Source organism: Castanea sativa, chromosome 5 (genome assembly GCF_040712315.1).
Source record: "Castanea sativa cultivar Marrone di Chiusa Pesio chromosome 5, ASM4071231v1".
NCBI lineage: Eukaryota > Viridiplantae > Streptophyta > Magnoliopsida > Fagales > Fagaceae > Castanea > Castanea sativa.
In genome coordinates, this window is record NC_134017.1 from 55,628,670 (window position 1) to 55,651,346 (window position 22,677).

General features: G+C 36.2%; 2 protein-coding genes across 5 annotated transcripts; both read left to right on the forward strand.

Moving 5' to 3' along the window:
* The first annotated feature begins 732 nt into the window (after window positions 1-732).
* LOC142636286 (putative hydrolase C777.06c) lies at window positions 733-21,238 on the forward strand. Of its 4 annotated transcripts, none has more exons than XM_075810456.1 (10): window positions 733-1,059; window positions 2,611-2,746; window positions 4,301-4,428; window positions 6,455-6,602; window positions 6,692-6,797; window positions 9,721-9,779; window positions 15,103-15,138; window positions 15,262-15,371; window positions 15,660-15,721; window positions 20,779-21,238. In XM_075810456.1, exons 1-9 carry the CDS (start codon window positions 881-883, stop codon window positions 15,715-15,717), a joined length of 960 nt encoding a protein of 319 aa, XP_075666571.1. In that variant the 5' UTR covers window positions 733-880; the 3' UTR covers window positions 15,718-15,721; window positions 20,779-21,238. The 4 variants fall into 4 exon arrangements, with proteins under 4 accessions (XP_075666571.1, XP_075666568.1, XP_075666570.1 ...); XM_075810453.1 differs by having other exon boundaries at window positions 734-1,059; window positions 20,893-21,238; XM_075810455.1 differs by lacking the exon at window positions 20,779-21,238 and adding an exon at window positions 20,181-20,234 and having other exon boundaries at window positions 734-1,059.
* On the forward strand, window positions 16,991-21,238 carry LOC142635437 (uncharacterized). Its single transcript, XM_075809590.1, has 4 exons — window positions 16,991-17,239; window positions 17,301-17,367; window positions 17,636-18,111; window positions 21,197-21,238. The coding sequence occupies exons 1-4, from the start codon at window positions 16,991-16,993 to the stop codon at window positions 21,236-21,238; spliced, it is 834 nt and encodes a 277-aa protein (XP_075665705.1).
* Window positions 21,239-22,677: the final 1,439 nt, after the last annotated feature.

The following is a 22,677-nucleotide window of genomic DNA, read 5'->3' on the forward strand; positions in this document are numbered from 1 at the left end:
GAGGTAACAGCCTTTATCTTTGACATTTCTTCAACACCGGTGCTTCTGGGGCGTTCTAGGGTTCACCCTTTTTAACCATTGGCCCTAACCGTGTCATCCCCTAATCTTTACTATGAAATCCCGAGTTCTTCGGTGTTCATCCGAGGATAAGTTCACCCTCGGCTGGATCCTCGGACCCTTGGCGTATGGGCCGACCCATAGTACTAACAAATTCTAAACCCAGGAGCAGGTCGGCCTTCCTTAACACGGCCCAAAAGGCCCACATTCCCATCAGGATCCTTTTGCCCCCCACAGGTATGTCTCTAGTTTTACTCATAAATTTTTTTATGTCACATATAATGAATCATCTAAGGGCCTGTTTGGTGACAATATTTGAGTATTATAGTTCAGATTTTAGTGTTTTGAAAATATGTATTTAAGTTGTATAAAAATACATGTCGAAAATATTATTATTATTATTTAAACACTGAAAACTATTGTTTAAATACTCTAACTAAAATGTAGTTAATTTTAAAAAATTCTGAACAAGTATATTACTCAAAGTACTTATTAAAAAAAAGAAAAACATATATTTTTCAATTTTCTTTTAAAGTTTACTGATTAGGGAAAAAAAATCAAGTTTATTGAAAAAAATTTAGAAAACTTTTCAAATAAGGAAATGAATAAAAAAGAAAAAAAAAGAGCTGTTGTAATAAAAGTCCAACCGCCAAAACTGTTTCCTTACGCGGGCGAGATTCCAAGTATAAATGAGAGAGTCTTTTTTTATCTCGTCGTTGCTTTGCCTCTACACTACGCGTTTGCTCTTCCATTCTCAGCAAGTTCCACCAAATATTCTCTCTCTCTCTCTCTCTCTCTCTCTTTCTCTCTCTTCTGGGCGAAAATGGCGAACCCTAATCTGACCGAGAACGGTGTCAGCGACTCGTCGGCGCTGATCTTTTTGGGAACCGGGTGCTCCAGCGCCCTCCCCAACGCGCGGTGCCTCATCCAGCCCTCCGATCCTCCTTGCGAGGTCTGCTTTCAGTCCTTGTCCGTACCGCCCGAGCGTAACCCTAATTACAGGTACTTCTACTTTGAAGTTGTACTTACGCGCTGATTTGTTCCTAATTGTTGTAACTTAGATCTGGCATTGTGTATTTCAGGCTTGTTTTGTTTGGTAGCTTGTTAGCGTTCACTCGAGTTCAATGCTATTGTTTGTGTTTTAGTGGTTGAATCCAGTGGTTGGTTGATCTTCCTTGTAAGAGCTCAAGTTTTTGAATTTTTTTTAAAAAAAAATTTATGACGCACCGAACGTTTCTAAAAAAGAGGCATTTGGACTTGCCTTTAGCCAGTAAAATCTACAGGAAACTGACCCCACCCGTCTTAACCAGTTGTCGAGTAATCCAGGGGGCTATTTTTGTCCGTTACGCTATTTTTGTAAACATATTCGTTATGTGGCTAAAAATGAAACATATTAGTTGTGTGGAGAAATCGAGTTCCACTAGGAACTAAATCTCTGGCGTGTTTGGATGGTAGGATTTGGGCACATGAATTTATATTTGGGTGGTTAAAATTCAAATACCTTATTTGGATAGTTTACAAAGGGTCAAGGATTTGGATTTTGACAAATCCACCAAGGATTTTAAACCTTAAAATCCTAGAATTTGAAATAACATCAAAACCCATAGAATTTTTTAGAAATTCATATGACATACTTAAATATTTAAGGATTTGGAATTAAGGCATCTCAAATCCATCACTTTCAAATTCAAATCCAAGTTCAAGTATCCAAACGCAACCCTCAGGTTTTTCTCTATGGAACTTGAGTCTCTAAGGCTCGAGTGACTCTTCCAAATGACACCATGTTACTAATATGTTTCGCTTTTGGCCACATAACGAATCTGTTTGCAAAAATAGCATAATGGGCTAAAAAGGCCAGTCCAGGGGCATTCAACATTGATGGGCTAAGCAAAGCTTCTATTATATGGAATTATAGAGAACTAAAACCTCCAATTATCTAGAATACAAATTGAGTTAGTTCGGGTAATTTATTTGTTCTTAGGAATAGCAAAAGGGTTGTAAAGTGATATGACCCAAAACATGTAAAAGGATGTAATGAATCTGCTTTGGGTGCAGGGGGTTGCAAGATGAAATGGTTTGTGGTAATGGAGAGTTTACGGGGTAGTCAACTTCGAAGAGAAAAAGATTGGGGATAATGAAGAGAACCTGGAAATTGGAAGGATAATTGGGCAATTGACATAAACTTTCATAATGAAGAATAAGTAAATGCGTGCCTAGTATTTTACCAAACTAACATTGAGAAAGAAAAGTTAAAGATTGGTTCTTCAACCAACTAACAACTTATGCAAGTACTTGTAACAAACAAACTAACTTTCTTGGCTAGCCTTGCACTAGTTTTTTGATCCTAGCCTTATGTTTTGTCCTTCCACACGTGTATAGTTATGCTGTTGGGGCTGCTGTAGATGAATCTTAGGCTGGGTTGCAGCTTTGGGCTTATTACAAAGGACATGAGTTGATTGTGTGACTTTGATAATAGGTATTCTTTTGATATGGTTTCTGTCCATGACTTGTGTAGCAATGTGCTGGATTATTTCTAATAATGTGGATTTACAGGTGCAATACATCCCTTTTGATTGATTATTTCCGTAGCGATGGTAATCACAGCTATATATTGATTGATGTTGGGAAGACGTTTCGGGAGCAAGTACTCCGGTGGTTTACTATCCATAAGATTCCTAGAGTGGATTCCGTTAGTATTCTTTATCCACATTTTTCTCATGTTTATGATAATTACTATGATTTGCAGAACATGTATTCTATTAAAATAAGACATTTTAGGCCTGTCGTAAGGACGCTATATTAAAGCATGCACCTCCATTCACCTATTGCGTACAATTAATCTTCATAATCATATATATTTTTACCTTTTCCTTACAATACTTATATGTAATTTCCCAATTCCCAGCCACCCCCCTCCCCAGTTCCTGCATGCACATGAGGGTAAAGCAGGTCATGAATATAATTGACTCAATCACAGTGATTCTTTTGAGGGGAAAGGGGGGGGGGGGGGGGTTCAATTTGTGTATCTGTTTATGGAGGGTTGATGGACATCTTGATTGTGAGCTGGTGCACAAATTTTGAAATTTCACTTTCCTTTAAAATTTTTATATTAATTGAATTTACTAACACAGGAAGCTATTTGACATTATGCCAAATGTTGAGGTCTATTGCTTGATTTTGAACTTTAGTGGGAAATTTTCTATTGTCCCGTAACTTAAGGAAAAGGAGGGGGGGGGGGGGGGAGATTTATTCAAATTTTTTCAACTGTATTCCTTTGTAATTGTTTAGGGGACTTCGTTGTGTACTCCTTATATTTCACCTCTTATCATTATTGCTTATCAGTAAATAATGGCAGTCTTGGATAGTGTGTGTGCTAATGGGAGTGCTGGAAGACCTTGTTGATTTACAACCACTTCCCTCTCTTGCTCACACTCTAGTAATAAATAGGCTTATTGAAGGTCTTAGTTTCCCTGCACACCCAAACATCTATGGCCCATTTTATTGATCTTTCATTGACATTTATGTCCATTTTGTTTTGCTTTCAATTCTTTGTGAGTGATTAATTAAATGGATGATCATCATTGGCAATTTGGCATGATATTTTTTAGTTTGTACCTGGGCTATGATGTTGACATTTAGAACAGAAATTTGTTGATTTGTGATTTCTAAATCCATGTCAGTACATTATTGTTAATCGAACTTATAAAACACTTTTTCCCTACAAACATATGTTTGGAACTTCTTTCTAATATTAATTTACTAACACTTTGTGGTGTCACTTACACATACAGTGAAAGTTAGTCCGATTAACAGATGAAACAAATTTGTCAAGCATTACTTTAAGAACAATAATGCTTGAGCAATAGAATAGGTTGCAATAGAATAGGTTGCAGATCAACTTTAAGAACAAGTATAGGTTGCAGCCCTAAAACTCTTTGATTGAAATGCATGGTTGGGCCACTAGAGATGTTATAACATGCTTTGCATTAGAGTTTTTATGCTGTAATCTGCTATTTTAGGCTGCTGTTTATTTTATTGTGGATAAAATGTTGAATGAAATGAGCTGTGGACGTTGATGAATCTTAATTACTCTTAAATTGAAGAGCAATCCATTTATTCTTATTGCGGATTTGAATCTATTTTGCATGCTTGCTGGTAATTTTTTGAAAATTCTGAATTTTATTGATAACTGAAACCCTGCCTTTATTGGGAGTATTACAACTTACTTTTGGTTGAACTGCAGATTGTTTTGACTCATGAACATGCTGATGCAGTTCTTGGTCTGGATGATATTCGTATTGTGCAACCATATAGTCCTACAAATGACATTGATCCCACTCCCATATACCTATCTCAGCATGCAATGGAGAGGTACTTATATCTATTTTTTTTCTTCTTTGTTTTTCCGTCTTTAATTTTTGTATAAATTATGATAGGCTGCTGATTATTCAAGGTTGATTTGGCTCCACCCAGTTTTGCCTGTATCAATGGGATTACTTTTAGATCTAAACCTCTCAAATTAATCTATGGATTTTGGAGTTTAGAAATTTTTCAAATTTTAGTTGGATTGTAGTAGCTGAAAGGAAAATTATATTAAAGGAACAAACAAAAAAAGGTGTCAATCTTTTTGTAGAAAAGAATTGTTTTAATTCATAGTTTATCTCATTATATCTTTTTTGCTTTTGTGAGAAGGGGGAGATGTGTATACTATTTTTACATCAACTTTATCAATAGCTTTCAAATTGAACTTTATATATTTAGGATGTGATTATGATACGTGCAGTAGTTGTACTTGTACCATGTGATGCGTTGATGTTGTATTTCTGTCTTGGTTTTATAAACTTGGGGTTGAAAGTAGTTCAAGAGATCAGGTTTGAAGTTATTATTAACCTGAATTTCGTAGTTGATAATTGCAATCAATTTTTTGCTGGGTTTGGAAATGCAGTGCCCTATATTTTGTACTTTAGTCAAGATATGAAATTCTATGGCTTATTTAGTTTGTAATTTGATAATTTTGATTAATAAGTGCTTTTATCACGTGTATGGTTTATCTACCATGTCAAGGTTCTGCCATTCAGAATGCGGTCACAACTCTTTTTGGGTTATTAATATGAGGGTAACCATATAATTCTTAGTATTTATTAGCTTTTATGTCCGTTATATTACCACCTTTAAGAGAGACCTGGCCTCCTTAACAAGCCTTTGAAATATTTGACAAAATTAGAAAATGAGACTTGAAAACAATACATACCTGCCTTCAATATTTGGGCAGTCCTGGTATTGTATTCCCCTTATTTGTATCCATTCTCATTATGCTCTTTCTTTGGAGGCCATATCCCTTAATGGAAGTGTTGGGCATGCCCCTTTTCATTGAGGAGACCCTTTGCAAGTGGAGAGAACTTGGTTATTTTCTAATTCTCAGCCAGTGGATGATTTCCATGGTACCTTGGTAGGATCCTACTTTTGGAGCCTTCATAATTCTCTTTGATGCATCTGCTTTATGTCTGAAAGTGACTTCTTTAAGAAAAAATTTTGAAGCATTAATCATTCTTTTATTTGGACTCTTCATTTTACATTTGAAAAGTGACTTCTTTAACAGCATGCATTGCCTCTTAAGGCAATGGAGATGTGTGAGTTTGATGAATGAGTTTTGTCTTTACATAAAATTGCTTGTCCATTTTAATAAATTATAAGGGGGCTTATTGCCTTCCTTTGTATGAACAATTCTCATGCACTTAGGAGGCACCAAGACACTATTTATTGCAGGAATATTGTAACATGATCATGATCAACTTGGTCCACTTGGGTTCTCAAATCTCAATGACCTAGTGCTTCATGCTTATATTTTAGCGCCATTGGAAACATTTTTTTGAATCTCTGATACAATTCTATATAGTAGCAATATGATAGGTTAAACAAGTTTGTTCTATGGTCTGTAAGGCTTGAACAGATTTTCCCCCTTCATTTCAGATGCCAAGGTAGACTGGTGTTTTAATATCCTCATCAATGAGAATTTTGCTCTTGTGAACATATATGTTAAATTTAGAATCAATTGGATGCTTATATACAATTTATTTTTCTATATATTTTTACATATTACACCTGGGTTTTTTTTTTTTTTGGGAGAAGATTTTACACCTGTGATCTACATAGTTAAGTTGCTTACAGGCCCAGACTATTGGGTTACTGACTCAACTTAGATGGAAAAACACGGTGGAACTTGGCTGGTTTCTGAATTACTTGAGAATTTATAATCAGGAAATCACTTGATGTAAAATGGTTTAGAATATACTAATATCACTTTCTGTTTAACTTTTCATGCATCAAATTCCTTTTTGTCAGTTGCAATCTAATTTGTACCATTACTTGACATATGTGTGTTATACCTTTGAAACAGTCTTGCAGTGAAATTTCCTTACTTGATTCCAAAGAAACTAAAAGAAGGTCAAGAAGTGAGACGGGTAGCACAGCTTGACTGGAAGATAATTGAGGACGACTGTGAGAAACCATTTGTTGCATCAAGCCTAAAATTTGTTCCTTTGCCAGTTAGTAGCTCCACATCTTTCTTAATCATTATATTTATACCCTTTTTGTGTGTCTTATTAGTATCTTAATGCTTATATTCTAATTATAGGTTATGCACGGAGAAGATTACATCTGTTTGGGTTTTCTCTTTGGTGACAAGTCTAGAGTAGCTTATATATCTGATGTTTCGCGCTTTCCTGCAAGCACAGAGTATGGTAAGTGTTGGATTATATGGAAGGAAAGAAATCTGAGGTTTCTTGAGGTACAGAGAGATAGGATGATTGGATCTTTATTTTATTGGATGTCATTAGTTGGGTGTAGACCTTCCAACCTGTGTGATTTTCTGCATGCTTTGTAATTTTTTCCATGGAGCTTTTAGGTATATGGTTTTTTTTTTTTTTTTTGATAGGTAACAAAAATACATATTCAAGAACACTACCTTATGCAGAAAAACATAAGGTATAGAGAAAAATACGAAGGGAAAAGAAAGAGTAAAAAGAGTAAGTACATAGGAGAGAGCTAAAGAACATAGAGAGAGAATCACTAGAAGTGAGTCCCCAAGCCCTAGACCAGTCAAATAGAGTGCCACTGAAAGAGGCCAATAGCTGGTCATCAGAACTATCCATGTCCTCGAACATCCTCCTATTACGCTCCCTCCATAGACACCACATCATGCATAAAGGAGCTAAATTCCAAATGCTAGACAAATGCTTCCCAGGCCAATTCCACCAATCGAATAGAATATCCGCAACCGATCTAAGCAAGACCCAAGAAAACCCAAAAGAACTAAACACCAAACTCCATAGCTGATAAGCCTTTCCACAGTGTAGTAACAAATGATCTGCCGTCTCTCCATAACTACGGCTCATGATACAGCAGTCAACAAAATTCAACCCTCCACCTCTCAAATTATCACTTGTAAGGATCCTATCCCATACAGCAGTCCACATAAAGAAGGAAACACACCAAGGAGCCTTAACCTTCCAAACACCTTTCCAAGGAAAAATTATGGGCAAGGGGCTTCTCAACTTATTGTAGAACGAACGAATATCAAAGTCCCCATTCTTTGTCAACTTCCATCGCATAAGATCTCTGTTCTCAGTAGGAGGAAGTTAGAGCCCAAGGTGCGAAGAAAATCATCCATACCACCCATTTCCCAATCATTTGGTCTCCGAGTAAAATGAACATCCCAGCTTCTCCGCTTCTTTATCCCCAACCGCTCTAGAGAAGAGGCCACTGATGCCTCTTTATTGGATGCAATCCCATACACGCTCGGAAAAGTCAATTGAAGTGGAGAATCCTCACACCATTGATCTGTCCAAAGCTTCACTCTATCCCCCACCCCTACCTCAAGGCGAATATTCTTGCTAAAATCCTCCCATTCCATGCAAATACTTCTCCACAAGCCACACCCGTGCACCCCTTTACCTAGCTTGGACGTCCATCCCCCCCATTCTTCCCCTAACTTGAGGGCTACCACCCTTCTCCAAAGCCTTGTCTCCTAACCCACAATTTTTCAAAGGTGCACACACCTTGTCCCATCCCACCAAATGAAACTTGGAGTCCCCCCACAAGAAATCCCTTTGCAACCTTTCAATTTTATTGGCCACATGCGTAGGGATAGTAAAAAGAGACAAATAATAAAGGGGGAGGCTAGATAATGTGGTTTTAAGCAACGTTAGTCTTCCACCTTTTGACAAATACAACTATGGTATTTACACTTGTTCTTGTTGAATCTGTCTCTTTTTTCTTTGTTTATTTTTTTCTTCATATAATTCCTTTTACTTATCGAAAAAGTAGTTTTATCAACTAAGGTTTCCCCTTCTGAGCCACACATTGTCAATGTATTTGGAATACTTCATCTAACAATAATCTGTGGACACGTTTGTAGCAACTCCTGCTTTTGACTTGTTAGAATGACTTGCATATCTGTAGGTAGCTATTGTATATGACAATCCAAAACTTTTTAATAGTGAAATGATGTTGATTAAGCACACTATTGACATTTTCTTGTGAAGGAAATTTGGATGACAAATGGGGGTGCATATAGGAGACAGTTGGGTCACTTTTGAGAATGGTTATCCAACTAAATACATCATTATAGACAAATTTAAGCCACATCAACCATTTTTGTCATGGAAGTGTCACCTTGATTAATGGTAGACCAACATTGAAATCACTTCTTCAGGGACATGGTTGCAACTTTTTGAGTTTCTTGGACCAAATTGGACCAACCTTAAAGTTTAGGGACCAAAGTTTTAATCTAGAATTCTCACGGACAAATTTTGGAGGCTTATTGACATTAGATGTGTTGTGTCATTCTAGACAAACATTTATTTTAACATGATTCATTTTAATCTATGGTCCAATTGGCCTAGCAGTATTCTGCCTTCGTTTGTGGGGTTAGGTCCGGGGATTGATTCTCCTTGACCTTCACTTAGCAAAAAAACATGGCTTATTGTTATCAATGGTTTATGTTTCTTCTCTGGCTGAAGGCAAATATTATGCTTGCTTTCTGTACCTTTTTAGCTTTAAATTATTTGAGTCTTTTTGTTTTGTATGAGTTATAGTTGTTATCGATTACTTGATCACTAATTAAATAAATAAATGCCAAGGATGTCCAAAACAGCCCTCCATGATCCCCAAGAATTAGTTTTGAAAAAATGTGTGGGTAACTTTCTTTTCACATGCAGAAGATGGTGACTGTTGACCTATAAGTATTGCTTCTTCTTTTTTTCTGCACATAGTAAATGTAAAATATAATGGTTTATGATTCATGTCAATGGCTGATTTTGTGCCCTTGGTTCAAGGATTACAAGTTATTGCATCTGTCTCTTTTAACTTTTCTTGCAAAAGGAAATAATATATTATAATTCAAACATTACATCATTAGTGCTGCTAGAATTTGGAAATCTTTCTAACCTTTTTCCAGGATCTGCACGTATTAATTTAAACTTAAGGGTAATGATCATATTTTGTGTTTTGTACCACTTGTGTCTATATACTGTAAGTTTTGTATTTATCTAAATATATTATTCTTTAAGTTTTGTGACATTTATTAGGCACTAGTGTAAAAAGAATTACCATTTGTGATAATGTGTCCTCTAATCTATGTAACCTTGATCTTTGGTTTTGTAGTTATTTCGAAAAGTGGGGCTGGACAGTTGGATCTTCTTATATTGGACACGCTATATAAGGTTGGTCAAATCTTTTTCAAATACTCATAATGGGTAGAGGAACAACTAAACACATCGTTAAGGTTGAATTGGAGGATATGCAGGATGTGTAATGAAAAGATATAAACAATGGAAATCCAGACACTTAAATAGACAATTTTTAAGGAAAATGTTTGTGGGCATTTTTTTTTCTTTTCATCTATGGTTGAAGATCAACTAGAACTCCTTCCCTTATAAGAGTATGGTGGAGGGTGAGGTTATGGGTTCAAGACCCACCATGAGTATGTAACCTACCAATAAAAAAAAAGGGTTTACACTTGTACTCCCCCCCACCTCTCCTTGGGACCAGCCACGGCCTTCCACCTTTTACTAGTCTTTGTGTGTGTGTTATATTCGATGTAATTTCCCCTTTGGGGAAGATGATGGAGAATGTGTGGGTGGGAAAGCAAGAAAATAAGAAAACAAAAGAAAACCCTGAGTTTTACCACTAAAGGGTGCTTGGAATCACCACCCGAAAATATTTTTATTCAAAATGCTATACTCAAAACATTTGTGGAGTGCCCTTTTAATAAGCTCCAAAGATTAGTATCAGACATCAATACATTGTAAATCACTCAATAGCAATAGAAGTAAGTGTTCAAATTTTGAAAATGTCAAGTGGTAAAATGAGAATCAATCAAAAACAACAAAGTCTGAAATAAAGGGGTAGTAAATGGCGTCCCAATATGGAAACTATGGAAAAAATCCTTGCATCCATGCTCTGTGTTTGCACCAGCTCCGCTGGGGTGAGAGAAACTCAACCCTGTCGAGTAAAGTCCTAGGTGTTCTTGTAGCAAGTCAATCAATAGGAAATGAACCCCCATCATCCAGCCATAAGGTTTCGAGGTGAGTGCTATGTCGCATTCGTCTCTCGTAAACTCACGTGATAGATGGGTGATACTCATGCCATTTTGGTAGTGCTCGAATGAATCTGGATCAAGCTGCTGTAGTTCATCTCTACTAATCCAAGTGCAGTCTAATTTTGGTCATCCCTTCCAACGAACCAAAAAGCCCTGAATAGTTCCATCCATAGTGAAAACAAATTACCCATCCAAAATAGCATCAATAGATTCTTTATGTGCCCTGATTACAAGTTGATGCAGAGCGTGTGGGAGGAAAAGCAAAAAATAAATAAATAAAAAGAAAGTCCTAGGCTTCATACCTAAGGGTGCATGGAATCACCACTTAGCAATAAACAATTCTAACCATAAAATATTTTCATTCAAATCGCACTACTCAAAAGGTTTGTGGAGTCCCCTTCTAATAGGCTCCAAAGATTACAATTAGACATCAGTACATCATAAATCACTCAATCACAATAAAAGCAAATAGTCAAAATTTTGAAAATGTCAACCGGTAAAATGAGAAATTATCTGAAGCAATAAAGTTTGGAATAAAGGGGTAGAAAATGGTATTACCAATATGGAAACTATGGAAAAAAAAATCCTTGCATCCTTGCTCTGTGTCCACACCAGAAGAGCATTGTCCCCTTAAAGTAGGTTTTTAGTTTTTTTTTTTTTTCTTTTTGATAAGTAATAAAGATGTATATTCAAGAACACTACCTCATGCAGAAAGTCATAAGGCAGAGTTAAAAAAAATACAGAGAAAAAAGATAAAAAAGAAAGAAAAGATACTAATTACAAAGGAATGAGCTAAGGAACATAGATTGAGAATCACTAGAGGTGAGTCCCCAAGCCCTAGACTAGTCAAAAAGGGAGCCACTAAAAGAAGCCAATAGCTGGTCGTCGGAACTTTCCATGTCCTCAAACCTCCTCCAATTTCGTTCCCTCCAAAAACACCACATTAAGCACAACAGAGCTAAATTCCAAATGCTAGACGAATGATTTCCAAGCCAATTCCACCAACCAAAGAGAGTATCCGCAACTGATCTTGGGAAGACCCATACAATCCCAAATGATCTAAACACCAAACTCCATAACCGGTAAGCCTTATCACAATGCAGTAGCAAATAATCCACTGTCTCCCCATTACAACGACACATAATGCACCAGTCAACAAAGTCCATCCCTCTACCCCTCAAATTATCACTTGTAAGTTTCTTATCCCATATAGTAGTCCACACAAAAAAAGAAACACACCGAGGGGCCTTAACCTTCCAAACACCTTTCCAAGGAAAGATAATGGGCAATGGATCTCTTAACTTATTATAAAACGATCTAATATCAAAATCTTCATTCTTCATCAACTTCCATCGCATTTGGTCTCCATTCTCAGTTGGAGGTAAATTAGAACCCAAAGTACGAAGAAATTCATACATAACACCCATTTCCCAATCATTTGGTCTCCGAATGAAACGGACATCCCAGCTTTTCCATTCTCCTATCCCCAACCGTTCAAGAGAAGAGGCCACTGATGCCCTCTATTGGAGGCAATCCCATACACAACTCGAAAGGTCAATTGAAGAGGAGAATCCCCACACCATTGATCTGTCCAAAGCTTCACTCTATCCCCCACCCCTACCTCAAACTGAATATGTTTGCTGAAAACCTCCCAACCCATTCGGATGCTTCTCCACAAACTACATCCATGTACTCCTCTATCTAGCTTGGAGGTCCATCCCCCCAATCTTCCCCAAACTTTAGAGCTACAACCCTTTTCCAAAGCCTTGTCTTCTCAACCCCAAACCGCCATAGCCATTTTCCTAATAAAGCTTTATTAAAAGTAGTTAATTTTCTTACTCCTAACCCACCATTTTCCAAAGGTGCACACACCTTATCCCATTCCACTAAATGTGTCTTGAAATCCCCCAATAAGAAATCCCTTTGCAACCTCTCAATTTTATTGGCCACATGCGTAGGGATAGTAAAAAGAGATAAAAAGTAATTCGGAAGACTAGATAATGTGCTTTTAAGCAATGTTAGTCTTCCACCTTTTGACAAATACATCTTTTTCCACCCAACCAACTTACACTCAATTTTCTCCAAAATAGGATTCCAAATAGTAGGGGATTTGTGAGACGCCCTTAGTGGCATACCAAGATAGGTCATAGGCAAAGACCCAATCCGGCAACCCAAAATCTCTGCCAAGACATGGATATTAGGAACGTCTCCAATGGGAACCATATCACTCTTCAAGTCATTAACCTTTAATCCTATCACAACTTGGAAACAAAGAAGGAGCATCCGAACATGTAGAATCTGCTCCTCATCTGCATCACAAAATAAAATCGTATCATCCGCTAACAAAATATGCGAGACACATACCCCTCCACCCCGTCTACCATCAGCCTTGAAACCTCGAAGTAAACCAGCACCTTCAACTCTTTTCATCATCATACTAAAAACATCCATCATAACCAGGAACAACATAGGAGATAGTGGGTCCCCTTGTCTCAATCCCCTTGAACTGCCAAAAAATTCAGCCGGTTAACCAAGACAGAGAATGGGACTGTAGATATACATGTACAGATCCACCTACACCACCACCCCAAATCCCATTCTCTTCAACAAATCTATAAGAGCCTCTCAATTCACATGATCATTGGCTTTCTCAATGTCCAGCTTACAAATAACCCCCGGAATCTTACTCTTCACCCTACTATCAACACGCTCATTAGCAATAAGAACTGAATCAAGTATTTGTCTACCACCCACAAAACTGTTCTGAGCCTTAGATATCAGTTGATCTAAAACCTCTTTCAAGCGGTTTGCCAGAGCCTTATCTAAGATCTTGTATACACTTCCCACCAAACTAATAGGTCTGAAATCTCGAAAATTGGAGGCACCATTCTTCTTGGGGATTAGGGTTATAAAAGTTGCATTAAGAGATTTTTCAAACATAATGTGTTGATAAAACTCTTCAAACACAGCTAAAACATCCATTTTCACAATTCCCCAACTATGATGATAGAAGGCCATAGAAAATCATTAGGACCTGGAACTTTATCTCCTTCCAACTCTTTGACAACTCGAAGAATCTCCTCCTTTTCAAACCTCTGTTCAAGCTAGTCCCTCTCCAAAATCTCCTCCTTTTGTCAACTGAAGTTGATGAATAACTCTTTTGCTTGTACCATTTATGGCTGTTCTTGATGCATTTTCATTTACATACAAACAATGTAATGCACAGCTTTATATTATCTGCTATACACATTACACGGCTATAACATAAATGCATCTGCTGGAATTATTACACATCTATGATGCAGCATAAATGCTATCTTCAAGTAGTGCAGTGTGACAACACTCAATGCTTGATCGTTGATGGTACAGTGCACATCTTCAACCAATTGATGTACTCCGCCTGGTGGTCTTGACCATTAATTTACCTTGTCAATGCTCTTTGTGCAATCTATTAATTATTTTGACATCTTTTTATTGAGATTACATGAAGAATTTCTAACTTACTGCGAGTGGACCCCACACTCCACTCACATAGGAGTTAATCCAACAAGCGTGTAACCCACCCCTATGTGAGTGGGGTGTTATATATCCCCATCATACAAATACCACCTCGTTGCTGTGGTCTTCATTTCTTACAAAATAAATGCCTAACTTAAGAGAGGCATATTCAACACTGTTGCTGTTTCTATTTGTTACCTTATGAATATGACTTGCTAAGAAAATTTAAATGTATGTTGTCGAGATTCATAAAATCAAAGATACTGATATCTATGTTTGACATCAATATCTAAAGATTAAGTTTATTTTTAAAATCAGAAAATGGTAAAGAAATTATAGTGACTAAGTCACAGCAGAATAATGTGTTGCACAACAATCAAGTATGTGATGTGGGTAGTCAAAGCATGTCAGTATGCATGTATAGAACATATCCAACGGAGTATGTTCACAGATAGATTGCGAGACAGACAACATAATGATAAGGTAAGTTATGTATACACAAAATAGGTTTATTGCAGTTCTACCTGCACATATTTTCTATTAGTTTGTGTTTATATGGTAAGTTTTTTGTTTTTGATAAGTATGTTTATACAGAATAACTTGACTATGATCACCGTTTTGCATAACAAAATTGTAGTTGGTTTAAAAAGAATTCCTTTCACCAGTTTTTTTTTTTGGGGGGGGGGGGTAGATGGGAGTAAAAATGATAAGTGTTGATACTTTAACATGTATCTTAATATCTCAATATGTCTCTTGATATTTCCATTGATGCATAGTTGGCATTGATAAATTGCAAGATAGACTATGACATTATCTGTTGACAAGAAATGTGATTTTGGAAACTCTGGCCCCATAATCATCTATAATACTAAAAGCAAGTTCCTCCAATCTTTTCATTTAAGAATTATTCTTATTTATATTTTGCTTTGTCTTTCTTCTCATTGCAGGAAGGATCCCATAATGTCCACTTTTGCCTCCCACAGGTCTGTTAACATTTTCACAAATAAAATTTTTATCTGAGTTCCTTAAAGGACATATTCTTTTTTTATTTTTTTCCCCCCTTTTAAGTACATAATCTGCTAACGTCACATTAACTAATTTTGCAGACCCTTGAAGCTTTGAAGAGGATATGCCCTAAGCGAACCCTGTTAATTGGAATGACTCATGAGTTTGATCATCACAAGGACAATGAATTATTAATGGAATGGTCTAAAAGGTACAAAAATTCTCTCTCTCTCTCTCTCTCTCTCTTTTAGAAGTGAATCACAATGTAACTGGTCCATATGCATTTAAGTAACAGCCTGTCTTGGCTGTTAAGCTTTAATGTGTATTTAATATAGTTCACCAGTTTCTTGTTTCACTATGGAGCTGGACCTAGAAACTAGAAAGGTGAAAGACCCCATGGAATTGGGGGATTAAGATTTATTATGCACTCTATCTGTAGATGCTGGAAATATTATAAAGTAAGACACTCATATTCAGTTTTTCCATTTAATGTGTTTAGGGAAGGAATCTCTGTGCAGCTTGCGCATGATGGTTTGAGAATACCCATAGACCTATGATAAGGTGAGGAAATGCCCTTAAAACTAAAATTTATCTTCTTATTTTATTATACTATGATCATAATTATTTAGTTAGAAATTTTTTTATGATACATGAGTTGAATGATGCGGCTTCTGAGTTCTTGGCTGCATGAACAAGCTTTTAACCACATCAACCCCTACAAAGTAGCATGCGCCTCTGAATTTGGTGCAAGAAGTGTGTCCTTGCAAACAATCTCCCTCCTTCCCCCACCCCCCACAAAAAAAAACCAATTTTCCCATTGATGCAGGCATGAAAGATTAATTTGTTACCCCTTCAAAATTTTTATTATTGATTTATTTTATTTGGTTAATGTGTGAAGTCAGTCTAATAGAATCAAAGTTTCTTATGGTTTTAAAGGTCTAGTTATAAGTATTCTAGGATTAAAACATTTTTTAATTGGGATTTATGAGTCTTGGTCAATTTTGTATTCAGGTCTAGAATTGTAATTTTCTGCAACTCTTGCAAATTAAGGGTATTTTGGTAATTTAGTTGAGTTTAAAATTCCCTAGTAAATTCTGTGTCTTAGGTTTATTCATTTCCAAGTTAGTCTTTCATTGCCTTATTGGGTTTCAGTTTACTAGTCAAATTAGGAGTCCTAATACTCTTTTTTTTCTTTTTCTTTTTCTTTTTTCTCTTTTTTTTCTCTTTTGGTAATTAATGGAAATTTTATTCAAATCATAAAAAAATAGAATGACTTCATACGGTTGACATGCAATCAGATAAAATTTTAAAAAAGAAAAGTTTTAGGTTTGCTACTGTCCTTTCAAAATCCACAGAGCTCCGGTTGTTTCTCTCTCGCCAAATGCACTACATTAAACAATGAGGGACTGCCCTCTAGATAACACCATTATGATGACAACCAAAGTTTCCTCTCTAGAATGCTAGGAGTCCTAATTCTATTTGTGCTCAATGTACTTAAAGAATATATGGAGTCTATTAATAGAAAAGTTGAGTGTTGAATGTTGAGGTATGTTGGGTCTTAGAGTGCTCATTTCTCCTTTTCCCTTTCCTTCTCTATTGTATTTGATATTCTGTCACTATTCATGTGTCATGTGCACTGCTCACTGCTTGTGGGAATATTCAATTTCAGTTTCTTCTCATCTCTTTTGCAACCCACCAAATCAAAATTTTTTTATGCCCTACTAAAACCTAGACATTCTTGAAATTTAACCCTTCTTTCTAAGGTTCTAAACTCTAAATCCACAAATTCTCCTAACCCTAGATCTTCTATGCTACAAGGCATTAAGTCGTATGTTGGATGTGGCTGCCTCCACTGGGCAATTCTCAGGCTTTTCTGTGGGCAATATGGCTAGTCCATCAGTGATGGTATCTCACCTTTTATTTGCAGATGACACTTTGATTTTTTGTGATGCTGAACCTTCTCAGATTGCTAATTTAAGGGCGATTCTTGGTAGATTTGAGGAGGTGTCAAGGTTTCATATTAATTTAGGGAAATCTGAGTTGGTACCTGTTGGTGGGGTACCCAATTTGGAGGCTTTGGTGGGTCTACTGGGGTGTGAGCAGTCTTCTCTGCCTTTGAAATATTTGGGCCTTCCTTTAGGTTGCAAAATTTAAGGACTTATCTGTTTGGAACCCTATTCTTGAGAGAATGGAGAGGAGATTAGCAGGTTGGAAGAGAATGTATTTATCTAAAGGGGGTAAGGTGACACTCATTAAAAGCTCACTATCGTCCTTACCTACCTACTTTCTTTCCCTGCTTCCTTTATCGGGTAAAGGTGGCTAAGCATATGGAAAAATTACAGAGAGATTTTTTGTGGAATGGGATTAGTGGTGAACCTAAAATTCATTTAGTTAATTGGGCCAAGATTTGTAGGCCTTTGTAGGATGGGGGGTTAGGTATAAGACAGTTGTGTAATTTTAATTCTGCCTTACTAGGTAAATGGTTATGGAGGTATGGCACCGAGACTGATGCTTTATGGAGGAGAGTTATAGAGGCAAAATATGGAAACATTTGGGGTGGTTGGTGTGCGAAGAAGGTGACAAGTCCTTATGGGGTCAGTTTGTGGAGATATATTAGAAGTGGTTGGTTGAACTTCTCTAAATTCCTTGTTTATGATGTGAGGGATGGTACTAGAGTGAAATTTTGGAAGCATGTGTGGTGTGGGGATTGTACTCTCCAAGAGGCCTTTCCGGAGCTTTATTGTCTTAGTAGGTCAAAAGACTCCTCAGTGGCTGAAGTTATGGGTTGGTCTGCTGGGAGGTTTCACTGGAATGTGCAATTTCGTCGTCCACCACAAGATTGGGAAGAAGAAGCCTTTGACCGGTTTATGGGGCTAGTCTATTCCTCGTCAGTGCAGGGGTTTGGCCCAAATAAGGTTTGTTGGAAGTCTGCAAGGAATACAGGATTTGAGGTTAGAGGTTATTACGGTTCCTTCTACCCTCATAATCTTGTTTCCTTTCCACGGAAAATGATATGGCAATCGAAGGCTCCTCCAAGGGTAGCCTTCTTTTCTTGGTCTGCATCCTTAGGTAAGATCTTAACAACAGACAACCTTCGTAAAAGACGAGTGTTAGTGCTTGGCTGGTGCTTTATGTGTAAGAGGTGTGGGGAGTCGGTGGATCATCTTCTCCTTCATTGCACCATAGCTTGGAAGTTGTGGTCTTTGGTTTTCTGCTTGTTTGGTATTCAGTGAGTTATGCTTCGTACTGTTCTTGAGTTGTTTAAGGCTTGGTAAGGAAAGTTTGCACGACATCGTCACATTGATGTTTGGAAATTAGTGTCTCACTGCTTGATTTGGTGCATTTGGCGAAAAAGGAGTGCTAGAAGCTTTGAGGGTTGCAAACGCTCTTTGTTGGAGATTAAGTTTTTTTTCTTACACACTCTCTTGGAATGGAGTGTGATTTTTTCTCATTTTTCTTGTTCTTCCTTTTTTTTTTTACCGTTGTTCTTTTGCTTCTTGATTTTTGCCTCCATAGTACATCCCCAATGTACTCGGCTCGGCAATTTCTTTATTATTATTAATAATATTCTTACGTTATTTATCAAAAAAAAAAAGCACGCAATAATTGATTTTTAAAATCTATCCTACTTCACACATATAACACGTGTAAAATGTAACACCTCATCCTAGTTTTGTATCATTAGAAAATTGGTCTAACTGCTCTCTGCTTTGGTCTTGGTTTCTATTTTTTCCTTGTCTTGTTGATTTTAGCAATGGAAACCTCAAAGTTTAAGAACTATTGTATTCTCCACATTTCATCACATGTCTTTACATAGATGGAGGCATGGTTATCAAATTGCAATCCAGACCGGAATAAAATTGTTCATACATTGTAATCAGGGTAGAGTCACGTGTTGGATCACATAGGATTGCGATCCAGTGTCGATTCTGGATGATTCTACCACAGGCACAAATCAAACCTCTTTCAGCCAAAATAACAAAATCCTTTATCTGCACTAAGCTTCTCGACATAGCTAACAAATCTATTCACACATACCAACTTCAATTTTCAAGAAGAAAAAGAAAAATCATAAGACGAGAGAGAGAGGCCTAGATGGTGATGGTAGTATGGACAGACGGCCTCTTGCATGTCAATGGTCTTGACAAAGATGCACTTATTGGAGGGAGTGTTGATCACCGATAGCCTTTTGCCACTGACTGAAGGATGCCTTTTGTAGCTTCAGCTTTATGCTCTTCGCTCATCTGCTTTTCTTTTCTTTTCTTTTTATCCCTTTTTCTCCACTTCTTTCTCAATTGCTATGTGCTTTCTTTGCACTTGGTCTTGGAGGGTGGCTTGAAATTAGGAGCCAGATGCGTGATAGACTTTATGAGTGATGATGGGTTTATTTAGGAGTAGCTTGTAGTGGAAGCTGAGTATGTCAATATATAGATGTCATGAGATAAAAGGAGCTGATTTTTTATTTTATTTTTAACCGTATAAGCTATATAAAACTTGATTAATAATAATAGTTGATGCCAGATCATGCCTTGATTTAAGTGATGGTTAATTTATGCCTTGGGTTGAGATTTAAATATATATAAATACTTATTGTAAATTATCAATATATAATACATGTCTACATCTGGTTAATGGATTGATTATAGAAAATATGGGTTTGTCTTTCCTCTAGTACATTTTTAATTGGACATATTCTTTGTTTTAAATATACAATGGCAAGTGGTAATGGATTTTAAACCTTACATTTTATTTAGTTAATGTGTGATGTGGCAATCTCTTATTAAAACAAACGAATATCCATTTTTAAAAAGTACTTGAGGTAAGTCAATCCCAAAATATATATATATATATATATATATATATACACACACACACACGCCTTTATATATCATTTATGTCAAAATGTCCCTTTTTTTCCTAATGATTCTTTAAAATATATTGTAAATTATGATTACTAGTTTTTTTTTTTTTTAAGTAGAATCCTAAGATCCTTGATCTGATTCTATGACCTAATCCACAGGACCCTCTTACCAATCCTACTTGGGATCCTAACAACTTTGGATGGAGGAGAGCATACATGAGTTTTTTTTTCATTATGATTAAAATGTCTAAGAGGGGCAACATGTTTTACTAGTGTCTTTTTCTCCTTCCTCTTCGATTCCATTATTTCAGATCTACAACCAAGCTCACCACCATCCCCACTGCAAACCCACAACCACATGGTCAATCATGCTTCATAGAGACCTTAACATACAAATCTTAATCTTCTCCTAATAGATAGCACCCATGTACCCCATTGCATTAAAGACCTCTCATGTGCACAGTTTAGCTTGGTTCTTTGTACATAATTGAATTTAACCACTGCACAGAGCACACACAAACAACTTGATTTGATGACTGGTGTGATATTGACTCCAGTCACTAGTATAAAATTTATTTGGACGGCGCCAAATTTCTTTGAAACTAGTGCACAAGTTGGCAGTTCTGATTCTCAAAAAAAAAAAAAAATGGTAGTTCTCTTGCTTTGAAATTGTTTCATTTGTAATTTCTACTAGCACTGGGTGGAAAAAAGAAAAGCCAAAATTCAATGAATATCTTTTCTACTTTTGTGTATGTAGGTTAATGCATGAACCTTGAATAAAGATCAGATATATACTTACAGTTTCCAGCCCAAACTGATTGGAGGAAACTAATGCAATAATGTTTGAGTCGTCTATTTGTATTTTCAACAGCAAGGTCTGAAGAATTAAAACAATTATACGGGGTGTAGTGCAGAAATTGATTTTTGATTCACATGCTAGAGGCAGATGGTTATGCTTTCAGAACTGGTATTAGGAAGGACCTTATAATGTATTTCCAAGCAATTAATCTGCCATGCATTTATCAAATGGGAAAAGTGTTAAGATGTAAAAGAGAAGTGAATATCTACATGCAGTAATCCGAGAACTCTGAGTAATGTTATGTCACAGGATGACAATAATGTTGGACAATGAATATTCCACTGGACATGACTTTTAATTTCGATTAATATGTCAGGTTCAAGTCAATGGCTTGAACGGGTACTTGTTTGATAGCTAATGTTTTGTGAACTTCTAGTTGGATGCCTTGGTATTTAGCTCATTTTGGGATCTATTTTCATGACGGGTTGTAAAAAGACTTTTTATTTCCAAGGGTTGCTAAGCTTGCTATTGCATCAGTACAATACAAGCCTTTGGCAATTAGCTTGATGCATTTGATTTGCATTCCGGGGAAAGATATGGGATGGGCTTGCTTATTTTCCTACAAAAACTATGCTTTAGGCTTTAGCTGATGAAGGGGTAAATAAACTATTGGCCTGCAACGGCTGGTGGAAATATAATCAATTCTATGTAATTTATATGACAAATACTATGTTTATAATATTTTTATAATACTTTCATGATAAACTCTAAGCGGTAAATTGTTATTAGTGAGCAAAATAGTAATTTCAGTGATAAGTTCAAATTAGAACTAACAACAATTTCTTACTTAAAATTTGTTATAAAAGTGTTGTAAAAATAATAAAGACATAACACTTCTTAATTTATTTGGAGGACTGTCAAGGAAAGTTCCTTGCCATGTACAATCACAACATTATGTTCATGTTTTCACAAAGGTCCACACATAAATGTTTACAAAGTGAAGTCTACTGGAACAACCGAACAACTATTTTTTGTTAAGGTAACATGTGGTGATTGGTATACAATAGAAATAGTGTTAAAGATACACTCATATGAAGATGATATTGTATTAATCGAAACTTGTCATCTCTGTAAGTTTTGAAAAAGTTTGTGTTCTTAAAAGTGTTGTGCTGGCATATATAACCATTGAGAGGAAAAAAATTTGTTGGTTTTTTTTTTTTGGGTAGAAGTCTATTAGAATTATGTATATAAAGATCAAATTCGTGTACATAATTTTGAAATATAGCAAAGGAGACATGAGACTAGTTATAATATTTCACAATATGCTTTAAGAGTTTATATATGGTTTTGTAACTTCATATTTGTATCATTAATTCATGGATTAAAAAATTGGGGTATTAATGAAAGGATAAAACACAAATCCAGTAAATACATTAGATGCAATACACTTAGTTCTCCACTTAAATTAAAATACATAGTTGTCAATAAAACAAAAACAGCACATCTTGTCTGAGATTGGGGCCTTTTATCCAATGTTTTAAAAACTGGATCCGACCGGCCGATTCAACCGAAAATCGGACACCAATTCAGTTCGGTTATTATTAAAAACTAAAAATAGAAGAAAAACCGGAAAAAGGGAAACCGCCGGTTAAACCGGAAAAACCGGATATTGCTACGGTTAAACCGGTTCTTGAATCTAAAAAAGAATAAGAAGAAAAACTTGAATAAAATAGAACAAACTTGTTAGATTTGCACTAAAGGAAAATTGGGGAAAATTTGTGGTGAAAATAAAATAAAAGAAATACTTCTATTGGATGATATGTATAAGAAATATGTGCTTTGAGCTTTGACTGGAAT